This window comes from Alligator mississippiensis, chromosome 4 (genome assembly GCF_030867095.1).
Source record: "Alligator mississippiensis isolate rAllMis1 chromosome 4, rAllMis1, whole genome shotgun sequence".
Lineage (NCBI taxonomy): Eukaryota > Metazoa > Chordata > Crocodylia > Alligatoridae > Alligator > Alligator mississippiensis.
In genome coordinates, this window is record NC_081827.1 from 193,875,119 (window position 1) to 193,892,482 (window position 17,364).

At 38.2% G+C, this 17,364-nt stretch overlaps 2 protein-coding genes across 3 annotated transcripts in view; one reads left to right on the top strand and one right to left on the bottom strand.

Annotated features, from left to right (window-relative positions):
- Positions 1-17,364, top strand: part of DNAH7 (dynein axonemal heavy chain 7) — a 217,336-nt gene that overhangs the window by 177,430 nt on the left and 22,542 nt on the right. The window contains exons 51-53 of the mRNA XM_019492106.2: positions 2,929-3,055; positions 4,566-4,760; positions 8,359-8,451. Coding sequence (XP_019347651.1) covers positions 2,929-3,055; positions 4,566-4,760; positions 8,359-8,451 — 415 coding nt within the window. The remainder of the gene's footprint in view (positions 1-2,928; positions 3,056-4,565; positions 4,761-8,358; positions 8,452-17,364) is intronic.
- LOC106737667 (baculoviral IAP repeat-containing protein 5.1) lies at positions 11,604-16,614 on the bottom strand. Of its 2 annotated transcripts, none has more exons than XM_019492107.2 (4): positions 16,412-16,614; positions 14,153-14,262; positions 13,481-13,598; positions 11,604-11,748 (listed from the first exon to the last, which is right to left on the bottom strand). In XM_019492107.2, the coding sequence occupies exons 1-4, from the start codon at positions 16,598-16,600 to the stop codon at positions 11,668-11,670; spliced, it is 498 nt and encodes a 165-aa protein (XP_019347652.2). In that variant the 5' UTR covers positions 16,601-16,614; the 3' UTR covers positions 11,604-11,667. The 2 variants fall into 2 exon arrangements, with proteins under 2 accessions (XP_019347652.2, XP_014449817.3); XM_014594331.3 differs by having other exon boundaries at positions 11,604-12,057.

A 17,364-nucleotide genomic window follows, 5' to 3' on the forward strand; every position in this document is an offset into this window, starting at 1 on the left:
CAATGTGACTCTTTTATGGCCAGCAATATTATTGTTTTCTTGTCACTTAGTCAATTAGGAATGGAGGAAGCCATACTCTTAGATTTAGCAAGCAGTTCACAGAGACAATTTTGGCTGTCCCCAGACCCTAGTCCCCAAAGCCTGCAAATCTGGTCCATGTGCATGAAAACACTCACACCATTTACATGTCAATAGCTATTCTCCCCAGCTCCTGTTACAAGGCCCTAGTGTGTGTTGCTTTGGGGTGTCCCAATGCATGGCTTGGTTGGCGACCTTAACACAGCTTTACTTATGGGTTCAAGACCAAGTTACTTTAACTATCCTTCCCAGCACCCCCTTTTCTTACTACCAAATCCCCATTCTTTCATTACCTTCTGATATGCCAAAAGCCTGTTCCATAATGATTACTTACCCATAGTTACCCGACCCATACCGCATGCACCCAATGCTACATGTTAGTCTTCTCTCCCAGAATTGGCAAAAACCTGCTTAACTGGGACTTGCATTTGCCAAGCCAGGCACTTTACTTGCTCTGTTCAACAGTCTCCACCCCCCCATCCCCCACACATTTCTGAGGTCCCTGGAACATTTAAAAATTCAAAATTCCCAGCCAGTCCCCCCTCCAACTGGGCCTGGTGGTATGGGGGACCCCTTGCTGGCAGCAAGTGGCCTGCTCTCATCATCCACTGTTTTGGGCCACCCCAGGTCACATGATAGGGTTCCCTCCCCCAATTTCTAACTGTCTGCCTATACACAAGGACATGGAAGCACAGATAAGTACAGTACATTACAATTACAGTTGTATTGTACTGCACATTACAATTACATTACAATTTAGTAACAGGAAAAGGTTTTAGTTCAACAAAAAATAATTGTAATTAACCTGATTCTTCAATCAGGAGATGAACTGCCCAACACATTTTAAGAACAATTTTGATCCTTTCCACCTGGTGTGTAATGGCCACATTACAATAGAAATTACCTGGATTTCTCAGTGAACCCAAGCAGCACCTTGTGAACAAATCATGTTGGAACTGAGAAAATGGGAATTTTAGCTGTGTGTAAGAATACTCATCCTGAAACTATCATGATAAAAAATAATCTTGCTGGAACAATTGGCCACGTTAACAACAAAAAATGTTGGAGGTGGTCTAGTTTACCATGATAAGTAGAAATTGACCGTGATAGAAAGATTTCAACGTGTATTTTTAGATGCAACTAACCTAGCGAAATGGTGATTTTTGGTTCTGTTTCATGACATATCTAAACAACGGATAAAGTGTACAAGCACCTGTAGTGACCCCAAAGATCATCTTTTCTTCAGAGTTTCTTTTCAGTGAAGTTCCTTTAGGCAACATGAGCTCGATTTAAGCCAGATGTATCTGTGCACAGCCCCACATTGTATTAAAATTACTACAAATACTGTTTGCTAAGCATTTCAGTCAGAACACAATACTTCGAGGGACTTTTTAAAAAGTACTTTTAAAAAAAAAGTACTATTGGGGTTATAAATTCAAGACCAGTCTTTACCAATTGGAATTTAATACGGGTTATCAAAATATGGAGCTGGCTGAAAGAACTTCTAGTTTAAACCCGTTATTCTAGTTCTATCCAACAAAGTGAGAAAAAATGATTTCTTTTTTGGCCCTGATTTTACTTATACATGAACAAGCAAGGCACAGAGGATTTCTTGAGCATTAATGACTTTCATGGGAGAATTTGGCTTTGGGCCACCTCACCAGTCATTCATTAATTTCCATTACATACTCTATTATTGTTAACAGAGGTTACTGTTATAATCATTTTCTAATGTAAACACTGTAATTTACTTTCATACATTGTCTTACATTTTATCACATGCTTCTATCTCCTTTCAGCTTTTCACGTGTAGAATGAATCTGAGCTGAACTGCTGTTATATTATTAATTCCTTTGAAATTATTGCCCAAATTAAAAAAAAACAAAAAACCGGATTGGCTATACTGTTAGATATTGACAGATATTGAATGGTGTAAGAGTGGAGGGAAGTAAAAAGATAGAAAAAAAAAGAAAGGAAGAAAGAAAAAAGAAAAACTCTCTGATATGCTTCTCTTCCATTCTTAACTCTGTCAAGAAAAAAGCCTTCCACCTTCCAGTCTACATAGACTGTAGACAGCTCCAAATTTCTTCCTGGTCAGAAGTCAGTTCATGGTAGCACAGTTTCAGAAGAAGCATTTCCACAAAATAAAAGTGATCCTAAAGAACAGTGCAAAGGCATCAGTTGTATTCACAAATACATCTGACATTCACTGGTATTGGCAGATTAGGAAGACCATTCATCTTGCTCTTTTTACATGGGTTTGCAAGCTTGAACAATGAATTTCTTGGCCTCTGCTTGATCCTTTTGTTTTTGTTTTGGGTGATCTCTTTTCAAACCCAGAGCACAACACAAAACCTCCTTCTTGTACATTGCGTTATAAGATAATAAATGGCTTTGCTGTCTTGAGTTCGCTTTTTAAGGAAGTTACTGTTAATTCAGCACAATGTTCTCATTACATTTACATTGCATACTATCAAGAGAAATAGAGTGCTAAGATTGGAAATTTCTTTTGTACAGCCACTAAAATAGGCTATTTGTTTCTACTTTTTAAATTTCACTATTAATATAAAGCAAAGACTATTGCTGGGTTTTTTTAATGGGAAAGTGTAGCCCTCCCTTTGCCCTTCTAGAAAATCACTCGGTAGTGAAATGTAATTCTGTTGAAATGTTTTTGTATTGTATTCCCAAATTGGTGCACACATTTAATGAGTATCCTTGATTGTTTTAGGGTAATTGACCACAAAGTTTATTAGAATAACTAAGGTCTAAGTAGTTTATAATAGGATTTCCAAAGTGTGCAGCCTTTAAAGTGACATTAATTTAAGTTTATTTTCTCTCTGACACTTTCAGGCTGAAGATTCTCAAGGATCATTTTACTTATTCACTCTATGTTAATGTCTGTCGCTCGCTCTTTGAAAAGGACAAATTGCTCTTCTCCTTTTGTTTAACAGTAAATCTTCTGAAGCATGAAGGATTGGTCAGTGCTTTAAAATAATTTTCCATTTAGTACTGTAGCTCTTAAACTGCATATTTATATCATTATGTAGGGATATATATAATGTCACTGGAAAATCAAGCCTATATGTAAACAAATTCATATGTGTTTTTTAAAATTTTAATAAGTAATTATGAATCAATTAAGTGAATTCCCTAGAATAAATTAAAGTGGTCTAGCCAAATTAATACTAGATGATAGGCAGTCTTCAGATCTTTAGTTAAAATGAAACCAGCCCATTGTATTCCATCTGCAGATATTTTGAAAAATTTTACTTTATTATATTTACTGTATGTTAACTAGAAAGCTATTAATGCCTGTGTTAGTGGTGAGGCTGTGGCATATACTTATCAATCTGGAAATATATACAAAATTAACTAGTTTAGTACAATGTGAGTTCTAAAAACATTTCAAAATAAAGTTATCGTTTCAATTCTTACAATGGAGAGGGAAACAGGGCTTACTTTACTGTTAACTTTAATATAGATTTTATAGGGCTTTTTTCTGAAAAATAAGACCCTTTGTGTCTTAACATTTATAATCAGTCTTAGCAGATCACTTTTCACAGAATTATTTTAGATCAATAGGAAAATGCAGTCTTTTAAAATTATATCTGTTTCCTGATGAACAGTATTACTATTAGCAATGGAATATTTTAGACTATTTATCTTTTATTGGTTCAGAAAACATTTTTTGGTCACTATAACCGTCTAAATGATATAGTAAAGTGAAATGCACACAATTAAAAAAACAAGGAGTAGTATGTGGTGATAGGTTTGGGTGACCAGAAAGCTAAAAAAACGCTAAAAGTCTAAAAATCTAATTTTCCGGACCTGGGTGTACAGGTTTGTTAAACAGGTTTGTGCTGAATAGAATACTAGGAAACAGATGGGCCTTGTTAGAAGCTCATATTTGGATTTTATATTTAGATCGGAAATTTGCTTCAAAATCTGGAAAATATTAATTTCTGTACATAGCTCTGATTTGTGTATACTGTGATACTGTGGAGGAATGAGAAAGTGAGCCCAACAAAGGTGGTTTGTCAAAAATCTAGACACCTGAAAGTATTCATTTTTCACTTGAGGAAGTACTAGTCATAGATAAGGTTCAAGGTGTATACTTGTGTGAAAGACAAGGTTCTTTGGGTAAGTATGATATTCTAAGAAAAGATATCAGATTTACTCAAAGAACCTTGTCTGCCTATGTCCTTAGACCAACGTGGCTACAACCTATAGCCCTGTACTTGTGTGGAACACATTTAGGAAATTTTGGAATAACTTCAGCTTCAGGCTTTGGAGTTTTACCTAAACTGAATTAAAACATTGAAGCTTTTGGAAATGTGCCTTTGGTAGTATCACAGAAGAATTTCTATTTTCAGTGCAAAAATTCCAATAAATCTATCAATTACCTACATGATGTGATGAAACACTACTTGTCCAATATTAATTAAGTATTTATTATACAGGCTTATTATTGTTGTTTTTAACTGCAGATTAATGAGAATGAGTGGAAGTTTTTGCTAACTGGTGGCATAGGACTGGATAATCCATTCTCTAATCCCTGCACCTGGCTTCCTCAGAAGGCATGGGATGAAATCTGTCGACTAGATGATTTGCCATGCTTCAAGAAGATTCGTAAAGATTTTATACGGCTGAAGGATGGATGGAAATCTGTGTACGATAGTCTGGTATGTTAACAGAAAGAGCTTAAATTTTATTACGAATTGTTTGCTTTTTCAGAATAATGAATCACATTTAAGTATTCAGAAAAAACAAAGTAAATTCTATAATCTTGCAGTGTTTCATTGTTACAGTAACCGGACATAATTATTCATGCAAATTATATCTAAGGTAGGGTATTGCAATTTTTCAGCTAGCTTTTGTATGCCAAGATACATTTTGCATTGGATTGGATTAAAAAATAATCAAAGAAAAATAATTACAATAAATGGGATGATAGGAGAAATCTGCTTAATTTAAGAAAACCAAAATACAAGATGACTATGCAGGTCTTTGCTGTGCTCAGTTATATTAAGAATTATTTTTCAAGACATTGTATAGGCCTGTGTTATTATATGCGAAATGTAGATGCCAATTTTTGTCCAGTGGACAGAGTACTGGACTAGAAGTCTGGGTTGTATTCCTGGCTCTGCCACTGACCCAGTGTGTGATCTTACATGAGTTATTTCACTTTTCTTTGCTGGTTTGTCCTGCCAGGCTTTGTTTACCTTGTCTATTTAGACTTAAAATGATTTTTAATTAGGGAACATTTCATATTATGCATTCATGAAGTTGCTTTCCCTGTGAATTATGTTACTTTGACACTCTCATATTATTGACAACGTTACATCCAACTTTTAACTTAAATACCCATTACTGAATTTTGCAAGTGGATTTCAGCAAAGTTGCATTGGTTTACTCCTTGTAAATCTGACCCCTTTTTGCCACTGTTGTATGGAAATGGTGAAAAATTTTGCCCACTCTCAGTTGTTAAAAAGATAATCCAGAAGCTTTGTGAAACTCATCTAGAGAAGACTGTTTGTATGTATTTTGTATGTGTTTGTTTATGTTTTATACACTGAATATGTCTAGCATTTAAAAATGTAGAGCTAGCTTCCTTCTTCCCCAATACATAAAAGATTTTGAAAAAAGATCTGAAAAAATGATTGCCTGTTTCACTGGTAAAACTTTTATTTTGGTTAGAAATGTACTATGAGTGAAATTGAAGAATATAACTTATAACCCAATTCTGCACCTTTGTTACTAACTCAGATTGAGCATCTTTACACGTGTTCCCGGGTGGGCAGGAAGCACTTTAATTAGAGTGGCTTTTGGGAGACACTCTAATTAAAACTCCCACAGTGTCTTGTGTATTCAGTGTTTCATGCTTCAAAATGGTGGCAGGTGTGCTTTAACTAAACTTTTTTGAACAGGTTTAGTTAAAAAGTGCCCCTACCATCATTCTGAAGCACAGGGATGCTGAAATACACATGATGCTGAGGCTGCTGGAGCAATGAATTGAGTCTGCTCTGATGCATTACAATTAGAATGCATCGGAGCAGGTGTTGGGCATGTGTATAGGTGCCCGTTGTGAAGGTCTTTTAAGGCACAGTGGGATAAAATATGAACAGAAAACTTTGCTCTTCTTTGGACAGTTGTACAAGGGTAAGTCAAATTGTTATTCCCTTTACTTGGGACATGTAGGGACTGATAGTTCTGGTTTCTTCCCTGGGAAGCAGCCATTTGAAAAAAAGGACAGAGAAAAGGTTGGCTTTGAAAAGGGAAAGCCGAGGAAGAGAAAGAAAAGTACCTCCATGTACAGGAAACATCCATTTGAAACTCAGTACCTCTCCTGAGCAAGGCTGTGCTTTAAAAGCCACAATGGCACTCTTAGGAGGTTAGCAGATATTCATCTGCTGGCATGATGGGATATGATCCCCAATCCCAGCAATTACACCTCCTGGCATGCCACACATGCATGGCAGAAAATGTGATTGTTGGGACTGGGGGCCAGATCCCAATTTCCTACAGGGAGCACAGAGCATGAGTGATAGGGAGCGCAGGGCATGAGTTTGCAAGTGGTGGACAGGGGAAGTTTCATAGTTTCATAGATGTTAGGGACTGGAAAAAGTGCTTCTAAGAATCCTAAAAGGTTACTCTGGGGCTTAGTTCTTTAAATAGGATGCATTTTGGTGTTGATTCACTCATCTACTATCAAATTCAGACAGCAAGAGTTAGTAGTTCACAGCCTTTGTTTTTAGCAGAAACATAGTAGGTTTTTCTCACTGAAGTTAGACGTGCATTTGCTGTGTGTGAGCATTCTAAGTGTGTGTTCAATATTTAGTGAATGTTTCCTTTGCAATATACATAATTCTCCTGTATCTGGAATCTTTCCTTTACTGTGGCCACATACAGATGTTTAATTTCTACCAGGAGAATTGCCACTCTCCCAGTAGAAATTACAGGCATACAGGTGTTCATTCAGTTCTTTGCAGAGGAAACATGCCCCATCTATAAGAGAGATCTTCTACCTTGACACTAGGAAGATCTCCCTTGCATGAGAGTTTCTCTTGATAGAATGAACTTCTGTACACTCAACTCCTCTGTGATCAGGAGTCGTCCAGTTACAGTTTCTCTGCACCCTTCCCAGACCAGGGAAGAGTGCTCATCTGTGCTTGGGAGGAGTGCAGCTGCTGCTCTCTCAGTCTTCCCCTGACTGGGGCGTGCTGCAACTGGGGGGACTCTCAGCTCCAGCAACTACTGACACTAACTCCTGGCAGCACCCCACACTGCCAGGAGTTAGTATCCTGAAGCTGCAGACACTTGGTCCCAGCTGTGCATCTCATTAGATCTGGATTTCATCTTATTAGATCTCATTGTGCCTTTACCAGCATGTGTAGAGGGGGCCAAGTTGAAGGAGGTACATAACACATTTATGGGTATGGCTTAAACCCTAATCTTCCTTTTCATATGACTGGTATGGGCAGCTTTCCTACAGTCTCCCTCATTGTTTGCTTTGTGAATCCATTCGTAGATGCCTAACTCACCTTCCATGTGGCAAGGTACACACTGGTTAAATGTTGCCATGCTGAGCAGCATTACACTTAACTCCTTTTGTTTATTACCTCCTTCTATTCTTAAACTTTAACCAAACTATCCCTACTCCCTTGTGAGACTTATGGTACTGGTATGGCTGGAGTATCAGTCAGATCCTTTACTAAACTGAATCATACATTTTCAAAACAAAAAATGGGTTCTTTTTCTTTGCCTTGTAAATTGAGTCCTTAGGATTCATATTTTCTCTGTAGCCAGGAAAAACTCGAATGCCAAGATTTCGTGTGATCTTCTCACTTCAGAAGCTACAGCTTTAAGAAACCTACCATATACTATGTGACACATGATAAAACTCACCATTGGGATCATTGCCATAGAGTAATTTCTCGTGGAATATGATGTTCATAGAGGGAGAGGGAAATAAGGGAAATTAGAGAGCAACTTTAAAATTATAGAGAAGGGAAGGAAGAAATTTTGAATTCTGCTTTTCTATTCCTTTGAAATATTTCATGTTAGCTATAGTATTTGCTTCATTGCACAATAAGCTTAACATTTTCATGCAGTGTAAACAAGTAATATCTTCACTATTCCTGCAGTTGTTATCTACCACGTTCTTGCTGGCTCAGATGCATTGTGGATACCTCAGAGTGAACCATGGTAGTCTGTTCTGAACTCTTGGGAATTTCTGAATGCTAGTAACATAAAGCTAACTTACTATATGTATGCTTGTAGGAGCCTCACCATGAGGATTTCCCTGAAGAGTGGCAGAAGAAAATGACTGAATTCCAGAGGATGCTTGTCATTCGCTGCTTGAGGCCTGACAAAGTAGGTATAGAAATGCAGAAACTTTGAAGTATTGGATATTATCCAGTGCAATCCAGCATTTCCATTTCTCCTCTTAGAAATTGTATGGATCTTTATATCACTGTTTCTATGAACAGCAGTCTGGTGTTCTTCAATAATTCAGTTTTTACCTGTAATCTTAGGGAAATGGGACTCTGGTAGAGAAATTAGTTCAAATGGTATGGCAAATGGTTCTGTTTCAAAGCTGGTTTCATTAGAGGCAGTGCACCATATTTGTATATGCATTTTTCTGAGTGGTTATTTATCTCTTTTTGTAACCTTTGTACTCTTCTTGTATCTCCTTTTGTACTCCCTTCAGTGAATAGAAGTACTTCCTTAGTTTTTGAAAAAAGTTAAAAGCAGCTACTTATTAGGCTGTGATGGGTTTGTTTGTTTTTTTGGCAGTTATGGCATTTTACAGTTGCTTATGAACATGTTATCAGTTACCTTTCTCAGATTAGGTCCCAGTATACAAGCATGTGTCAGAAAGTAATGGTTATTTCAAAATAAAACAATTTTGTGTGCCATGATCATTTCTTGGACCATATCACTTCTCTACTTTGTCATAAATAGGCTTGGCAGATTTTGATTTTTATGTTTTTATAATTTCAACAGCTAAAATCAATGTTTATTTTTAAGCCTTTATTTTAATTTTTATTGATTGAAATCTTCCAGATTGCATGAAATTAGGGAAGTGGGGGCAGACAATTTAGTAATGACAATTTAGTACTGTCAAAAGCTTTATAAAATCAGATGTCAAAATATAAAGAGTAAATAACTATAAATTGATAAACCATACCTGCTTAAAGTCATTCTGTTCATTCATTAGGAAAGAGCCGGGCGGTCAGAGACCAGAGGAGGAAGGTAGGAGCACTCCCATGGGAACATGGGAAGAGGCAGCAGCCACCTTGAGTCCCCCGCGCTTGGCCGGCCCATCCTGCGTAGGACCTTACTGCCACTGGGCTTGAGCCTCAAATACTCTTCTCCCTTCCCCTGCTCCCACCTCTGGGGTTTGGGTAAGGGTTTGTTTGAGTAGCCTGTTATCTCCCTCCAACTGGCTTCTACACCAGTGAATGAGCAGCTAATAGTTTAATTGATGAGTAATTAGGTTGAAATGAGCAGCTAATTGCTTAATTGAGTCATTAGGCTATTCATTGTTTTCCTCTTTAACCCTTCCGCCCTCCATCTCTTTTTTTTTTCTTCACTGTCCAGTAACAGGGATAAGGGTTCTGTTACAGTTCCTTTCTGTAAATTTTGATTACTGATATGTTTCCATCGGTCTGAGAGTGAAGTAAACTCACCGTTTATTGATAAAAATTGAATCCTGCCAGGCCTGGTCATAAACAATGCATTGTGTGCATTAAACAATGCCACCATCAGTGTTCCTGCTGCTGTATAGTTTCCTGCTCAGGGCACACAAAATGGTTTTATTTCAAAATTGCCATTACTTTCTGAAGCACACCCTTATTTTGGGCTCTGATTTTGCATTGCTATCAAAGAAGTCCATGTTAAGTTTACTTTCACTGAGGTCAGACAGTGGGAACAGGTTGTCACACCATTAAGAAGTAGGTAATATAATATTTACAGTGTAAATTAACAGTGTAGTAAGTAATTAACAGTAGTATTAAGAGAATTACAAATTCAGAAACACTAAATATCACTAGCAACTGGTTTATAAGGTAATGTCCTTGGGCATTTATAGACATGCTATGGGAGTGGGGGAACTGCTTTAATTAGAGCAACTCTCAGGGTCTCTGTAATTAAAGTGCCCAGAGTGTCATGTGTCTCAATGTCCAGGCACAGAAAAATGGGGGCAGGGGTGCTTTTGACTGAAGCTCATGGAACAAGCTTCAGTTAAACTGCCTTCATCGCCATTTTTCAGGACAGGGACTCTGATACACAAGATGCTGGACTCTGCCAGAGTATGGTAATTAATCATGTCTGCTCTGACATGTTGCAATTACAGCACATCAGAGTAGTCCTTCTGCATGTATAGAGATGCCCCTTAAGATCATTTTGGGCAGTAGTTTATGTAGAGTTTGTCCAGGGTGCTGGAAGATAGTTTGGATATCCTTCTGGAATCCTACAGTCTTAAGCTCTATATGTGAACAGAGTCTGATTGCAGGTAAATGACCTTATGATCCAGGTCATGTCTTCCAGTCCCATGTAACTGATAACATTCATATAGCATACATTAATGCTTCACTAACTAGAGTGAGAAGGAAGGACGAGGAAGAGAATGAAGAATCGGTTTTGAAATGGAGAATGGAGTTATTGTCTCTGGATTTGCTGGGAATATTGGCCAGACACATTGATTTTGTTGTTTTTAACTACTTTCACAGAAATAGAGGAAATCAGGGATTCAGACTATGAGCAATGAAGCAGTGTCATTTTTGGGATACAGATTTTGAATCTACTGAAAGCTAATAGTGGAAAGAAGTTGGTCAATAGGGAATTAATTAGGCTTTTTTTGCCCCACCTGTCCCTTGTTCTGTCCAGGTCTCCCACCCCCGACAAGCCAACCCTATTAACCCATATCCTACAAGCTGCTTTTATTGGCTTTTGTCACTGCCGGAGCCAAGCAAGTACATTGGGGGTGGGGGGGAGGAGCAGAAAGAGGCAGAATGGGGCTACAGTAGTCCCCAATCTCCCCAAGCTTTCCATGGATCCCATGAGCCTGCCCCTCCACCCCCCCGCCAATCCGACCAGAATCTCTTGGACACCAGGAAAAGCCTGTGGGTCACACCTGTCCCCTCCCCATCTGCAGGTCACACCTGTCTCTGCCCTAGCCCTTACGGGTCATGCCTGCCCCCCACCCCCTGCCAGACCCCTGATCCCCAGCAACATGCTGGACCCCCCAACCCCTTACTAACCCCTCCCAATCATGACTTACCTGATATCAGGCAACCATTTTGAACCAATGTAACCTCCTCAAGTGTCTGTACTTAGCCCTGATAAACAAGCTGATAGTACCCTAAAGCAGTAAACAAGAGATACTTATATATGCCTCTTCATAAGTTGCTTAGTACTGCTTTGTTCCCTTTCATTTGTAAAAAGCTCATCAGTGGATTGAACTTGGACTGTCCAACTTCACGAAGTTGGCTATAGCAGAAGGGCCAGAATTAAGCATGCTGCAGTAGTTATAAAGCTTTATTAAAAACAAAAACATTTCACCTTCTAAAAGCTGGCACAGGTACATTAAGTCAATGCACATTGTGTCAAATGCCTGATTAGCAGCACATTTGTTGATCCACACCTGCAGTAGTGACCAAGCATACTCTGAAAGTTAAGAGAGAGTTAATTATAACAAGTGCTTCTTGTACAGCTTGCTCTCTCATAAAGATTAGGGCTTTTAAAACAAAACAAAACAAAAAAATCCTAGCTTTTGGATTCATCACTGTGCTGTGGTTTGCATTTATGAATATTAGGGCTTTCTGGAGTTTGGTCAGGTGAAGCAGCATGATGAGGTACTGGCAGCTCAGGCTCTGGAGTATACTGATGTTTGCTGATAAAGTGATCAAGGAGGCGTTTTCTGGTTGCAGCAACTTCTTTTTCAAAGGACCATATTGTGCTTCTGCCAGTTTTACACTAAAAAAAAACAAACAAACCCCAAACCAAACCCAGAATGATCTTTAAGATATGCAAGCATGTAACAGACAAGTGATGCACCCAAGGTCAAAGTTGAGATTCCAACAAACAAACAAAACCCCCCCAAACACAACAACAACAACAAAACCCCACAAAACACAAGGACAAACAAGAACACAAAACCCACAAACCCACAAACAAACAAACAAACAAACCCACAAACCCCCAAAAAAGTGCAGATTCCAAAAGAAATGTTAAAAGTGTTCAGATCCCTGCTGAGCTGCCACACCCAGCCCTGGGAACACCAAACTTTTCTAGGCTTCTAAAAGGTCTGCATCAGGACATGTACATAATTATTTAATACAGTCCAGGCTGAGGCTTTTTATATCTGGGCCCTTGAGGCTGTAGAAGCTAGGTCTGCCTCAAGCTTGCTTGCCCAGAGTGCAAGCAGGCAATGTCTAATTGCTTCAAGAGCTTCCTAAGCACCATGCTATGGGATATTCTGAAACAGCAACATGTTCCATGCAAAGTGGAAGAGACTTTCAGGAGGGATTGAGACTAATGTAGATATTCATTGGGTCAAACCATTCTTCTAAAATGCAGGAGAGATACAGGTTCAAATCTCCTTAAGACAGGAAATAGACCATCAGGTGGGAGATCTGGATTCAGTGTTCTAACCTCAAATATTGGGTAAGCAGGCCACTGTTCATCTTTGAAAGTACCAATACATTTGGGTTGGTCTAATAAAAGATATCAAATTCACCCAAGGAACCTTGTCTACCTATGTCCTTAGACCAACACAGCTACAGCCCAAACCCCTCCAATACTTTCTTGGCTTTTAAAAGAAAAGAGATTGTGAGACAAGTTTTAATTCCAATTCTAACTCTAGGAGAGGGCTTAGAGCAGAGTCCAAGGTTGAAGAAAGCATCTTCCTGCAGTCCAGAATAAGGTGCTTAAGTTATTGTTAGTGACTGGGACTTAACATACTACATTCCTCAGCATTTTCCATTGGCTGATTTTGGGACTCACTTTTGTGGTTCCATTCTAAGGCACTTATCTCCCCACAATGCATTTTTGCATACACAGTTTTCCTATACTTGGATATTACATGAAGTGCTGCAAAGCTGAGTTCTACCATCTGATCCTTATCTAGGCCTTAAAGTATCACCCAAGAGGATGAGATTTATAACTTTTAGATCTAGAATTGCCCATTTTTTTCTGCTTACTGTGTTATAGCAGGGGCAAAAGGTAGCTTCATTTTTATGGGCAAAGGGGTTTCATTTTTATATCAAACCTTATATTTAGCTGGGCCTGGTGTTTGATGCATCATCACTTCAACTGGATACCCCCTTGCATTTTAGGGCTCTCATTCTCAGTTTAAGCTAAAGCAATAGATTTAAAATAGTTAAACACAAGCTCTTACAAGGAAAGTCCTCAGTCGGTCCATCTCCAACAGGTAATACTCCTCCACTGTTAGATCATCAAAGTTCTTAGTTAGGGATAAGAAGCCACAATTGCTGGGGCGTTTGGCATGTTCCAACCTGCAGTATGAATACATTGCAAGAATTTCATTTTGTGAATATTTGATCTCAATGTTAGAGAGGACAAAAAACAACTCTACCACAGATTCCCTTTCAGTTCATCTCCAATCTAAAGAATATGGAAAATGTTATAGGACTTAGAAAAACTTTGGGCTCCTCTGTCCCTTTCCTTTTTGTCCTAAAGTAGCACAGATCAAAGCCCTGTTCCCTCCCCCTCCCCCCTTTGCCATCTCTTGTATGAATTTTTTCTTCTTTTACTTGGTATTGGAGGAAGAGAGAAAATGGGCGATTCTTAGATGTAAATTAATGTTGCTCACTTCAAATGCATAACAGCTACATTTACTTCTGCCATTTTAGGTTATTCATGTAAATCTTTTTTTTTTTTTTTTTTGGCCAGAGTGAATGTTTCACAATAATTGAGAGAGAGACATGTGCATCACTAATTAAAGAGCTGGTATTGGACTTTAAGATTAGACAGGCTGAAAAACTTTGCCATTGTTCTTCCATTCTTATCTGTTTCATAATATAAAGTATGAAGAAGAATATGGCCATACCATGGATCATCATTTGGCTCCCAGCCCTCCAGTTCTATCAGGCAAAAAAAACACTTTGCTACATCTGGTTCGTTTTCATTTGGACAGTGGATAAAACCAGCCTTGGCCATCTGCAGAGGAAAATTAGTTTAGTGACATGTAGGGCCCAGATGTAACGTGAGCATTACAAGTGATAGTAAATCCCACCCTAAAGAGTTTACAATCCCAGGTCTTGCACGTCATAAAGAGAGACTGGCACAATAGGAAATAACATAGTAAATAAGTATATCAAGCAGTCTTTAAATGAGGAAAACAGCTTAGGATCTACATTCAGCTAGAAGTGGCAAGCCGTGGATACCAGTCTCTGCTCCCAGGTTTGTTTGATGTTTATTTACTGTTAAATGCCTAAACACTAGGAAGAGTACAGAATGAAACCCAGAACTTTCTTGTCCCAGGTAAGTACCCTAACCTAATGGTAAGCATACCCTCTCTGCACTGTGGCCCAACTTTGCCAGGAAAAAAAAGGTAAACAGTGGTTTGAGGTTAGCATAAAGTTTTTAGTTAAGGCAGTCTCCTGGAAGACGGAAAATACAAGTCCCCTCGGGCTATAAACTAGCCCTTGCAGGTTCTTGGATGCCTGCTTTAATCACTAGGCTATTATGTAAAAGGTGGGCAATAACAGCCTTACCATCACCACTTCAAAGAGTGAAAATGAGCCTGCTGCCATTCCTTGAAAGAACAGTGGGCACCTACCTACCTTCAGGAGAGGATTCAAGACTCTGGACCCTGATTGGGTTGAGGTGCCTTAGTCCTAAGAAAGCAGCTGGAGTTCAGAGACATCCTAGTGCTTACTATTTGCTGCTAACAAGATTTAGGCAGCTCCCTGCAGGATTTAGTTTCTCTTTTCATAGACTACATTGAAAACCTAGAAGCATAACTGGGTTTGATTTCATTCCAGGTATCAGGGGCCTAAAATTTAGATGTTGCAGTACCCAACCAGTAGGATCCTAGGACCTTATCTGGCTCTAGTCCATAGTATACAGAGTCAAACAGTCTCCTGCAAAGATAGTTACTATGCCTAGGCAAATCTACAATTCAGGGAGGAAAGAGAAAGCTAGAGCTATTTGTAGTTCTTACTATGCTAAAATTGCTTCTAAGCAAGTTTCCCAGACCATTACACTTAACAGGGTGCTTTCCAGAAAAGTAATGTTACATCCCAGCAGTAGATGCAGTACAGCTGGGATAGTCGTTACTAGGAAATCTTTGGAGAATTAAAAGAAGTGTTCAAGGCTCTTCTAAAAGAAACTTTGTTATAATCACAAGCAAGTTCCATCTTTGAGGCTACACAGGAGAAGGTATAATTATTCATAAGTAGCTCTGAAGAACCATGCTGCTGGTCAAACCTCTGACCCCCGATTACATGGGTTTTATTCCCAATTCCTTCACACCTCCTCAGATAACTCCTTCAAGTGTGCTTTATCTGAGGCACAGTCCTAGAGATGTAGAACTTGTAAATATCAATTTAAAGCATTGAGTCATAATAGCTTAGCATTTTATAGCATTGCCTGTGTTCAGAACATTATATGTACATTAATATTAAGTGATTCAGTCTTGTGAAGTTAAGAAGTAGTGCTTGAATGCCTATAATAAATTGGTCTGACATTTTATCCACATAACATTTTCCTCTATTGTAGGAAAAGTGATAATAGTGAATAATGACTAAAGTTTGAGATTTTCCAATACTGGGGGGGGAAAAAGGGAGGGAACGCACAACCCCCCCACTGTCTTTATAGCCTCAAATTATCATATTGCCATGGTTCTGAGTAACACAAGCATATACATGGATAGGTATTTCAATAGCATGCCACTTTAGATTCAAGTCATTTAATGCTCTAGATTGCAAAACAAAGTTAACCTATAAGTACCATGGAATTCATATATTAGAGGAAAAAAATATTTTCTTCATCTTTATGCTTTGTAAGTTAGACTTCCTTTCAAAGTCTACAAGAAAAAAAAAAAGTCACTCATCTATGTTCAACAGAGCATGGACAACAGTGTTAAAGCATTATTTTATTTTCTTGCTTTTGGAGGGTTCATTGAAACTCCCAACTCTATTCTGACTTGAAAGTAGTTTGATAGCATAATAAGTAAAAGTAAAGTCTACGAGGAAAAGTGGTAGTCAGAGTACTTCGGAGCTGTACTGAAGCTTTGCATAATCTCTTACTTTTTGCCTGAAAATAGTTCTTAGCTACAGCCCAAATTAAACATTTTCAAACTTACATTCTCAGGGGTGCATTTGCAGTTTCCCATAAAAGGCCAGTTTTTGAAGGTTTTTATACGATTCTCATAATCATACATTTCCCTAAACTCAATCAAATGTTTGGATGCCAAACTAAGCTCTTGCAAGAAAGCCTCCATCTGCAAAGACTGCTGCTGACTTACTATCACCTTAACCAGTGCAGTGGTCATGCTTTGTTCTTCCCTGTCAGATTTAAGACACTTGATTAATTAGTTACATTGCTCCCACCTGTAAATATAAGAGTGCTTTAATTAAGAAAAAACACAGGTGAGTCTATGATAACCAACAGAATCAGGAGGGATAGGGTCAGATGGGTGTTTTTTTCCCCTCATTTGTTTCCTTCTCAGCACTCAGTCCAAGATATGTCTATTGAATGCAAAAGTCAAATTAATTATGTCAATACAATGTAGAAGATACAAATTTGATCTTTAAAACATCAAGACATATAAAAGTTAATACCCAAAATCTAATATTAATTCAGTATAGTTATATATAGTAAACAGTTATATATTTAACAATCTAAACATTATCAGAAACTTAAACTTTAAATTGCTGAGTTTGATGTTCAGTTTAACCCATTAATAGAGCATTTTCAAAAGATTTTGCATTTCTCTTTTGACAGAAAAGGGGAAAATATAAGGTAAAAAAATCTAGTGCTTGTTTTTAACTACACTGCTTCAGAGATGGGCAAAACCTTTTAGCATTGCTAGATATGCAAAGCAACTGTGCCATGAAAAATTATGAAACCGAAAACCTGGCCATATTTTTTTCTGGGCATACCCAAAGTAAATGTTTATTACTCATGTTTGTTTTCAAAATAACCACTAATGGTAGTATGCAAGTCCAAATCTATATTTAGACCCTGCTTATACAGATATACATATTTAATTTTATTGAGACTGTCCATGGTATTAAAATGAAGCAGGGTCTAAGA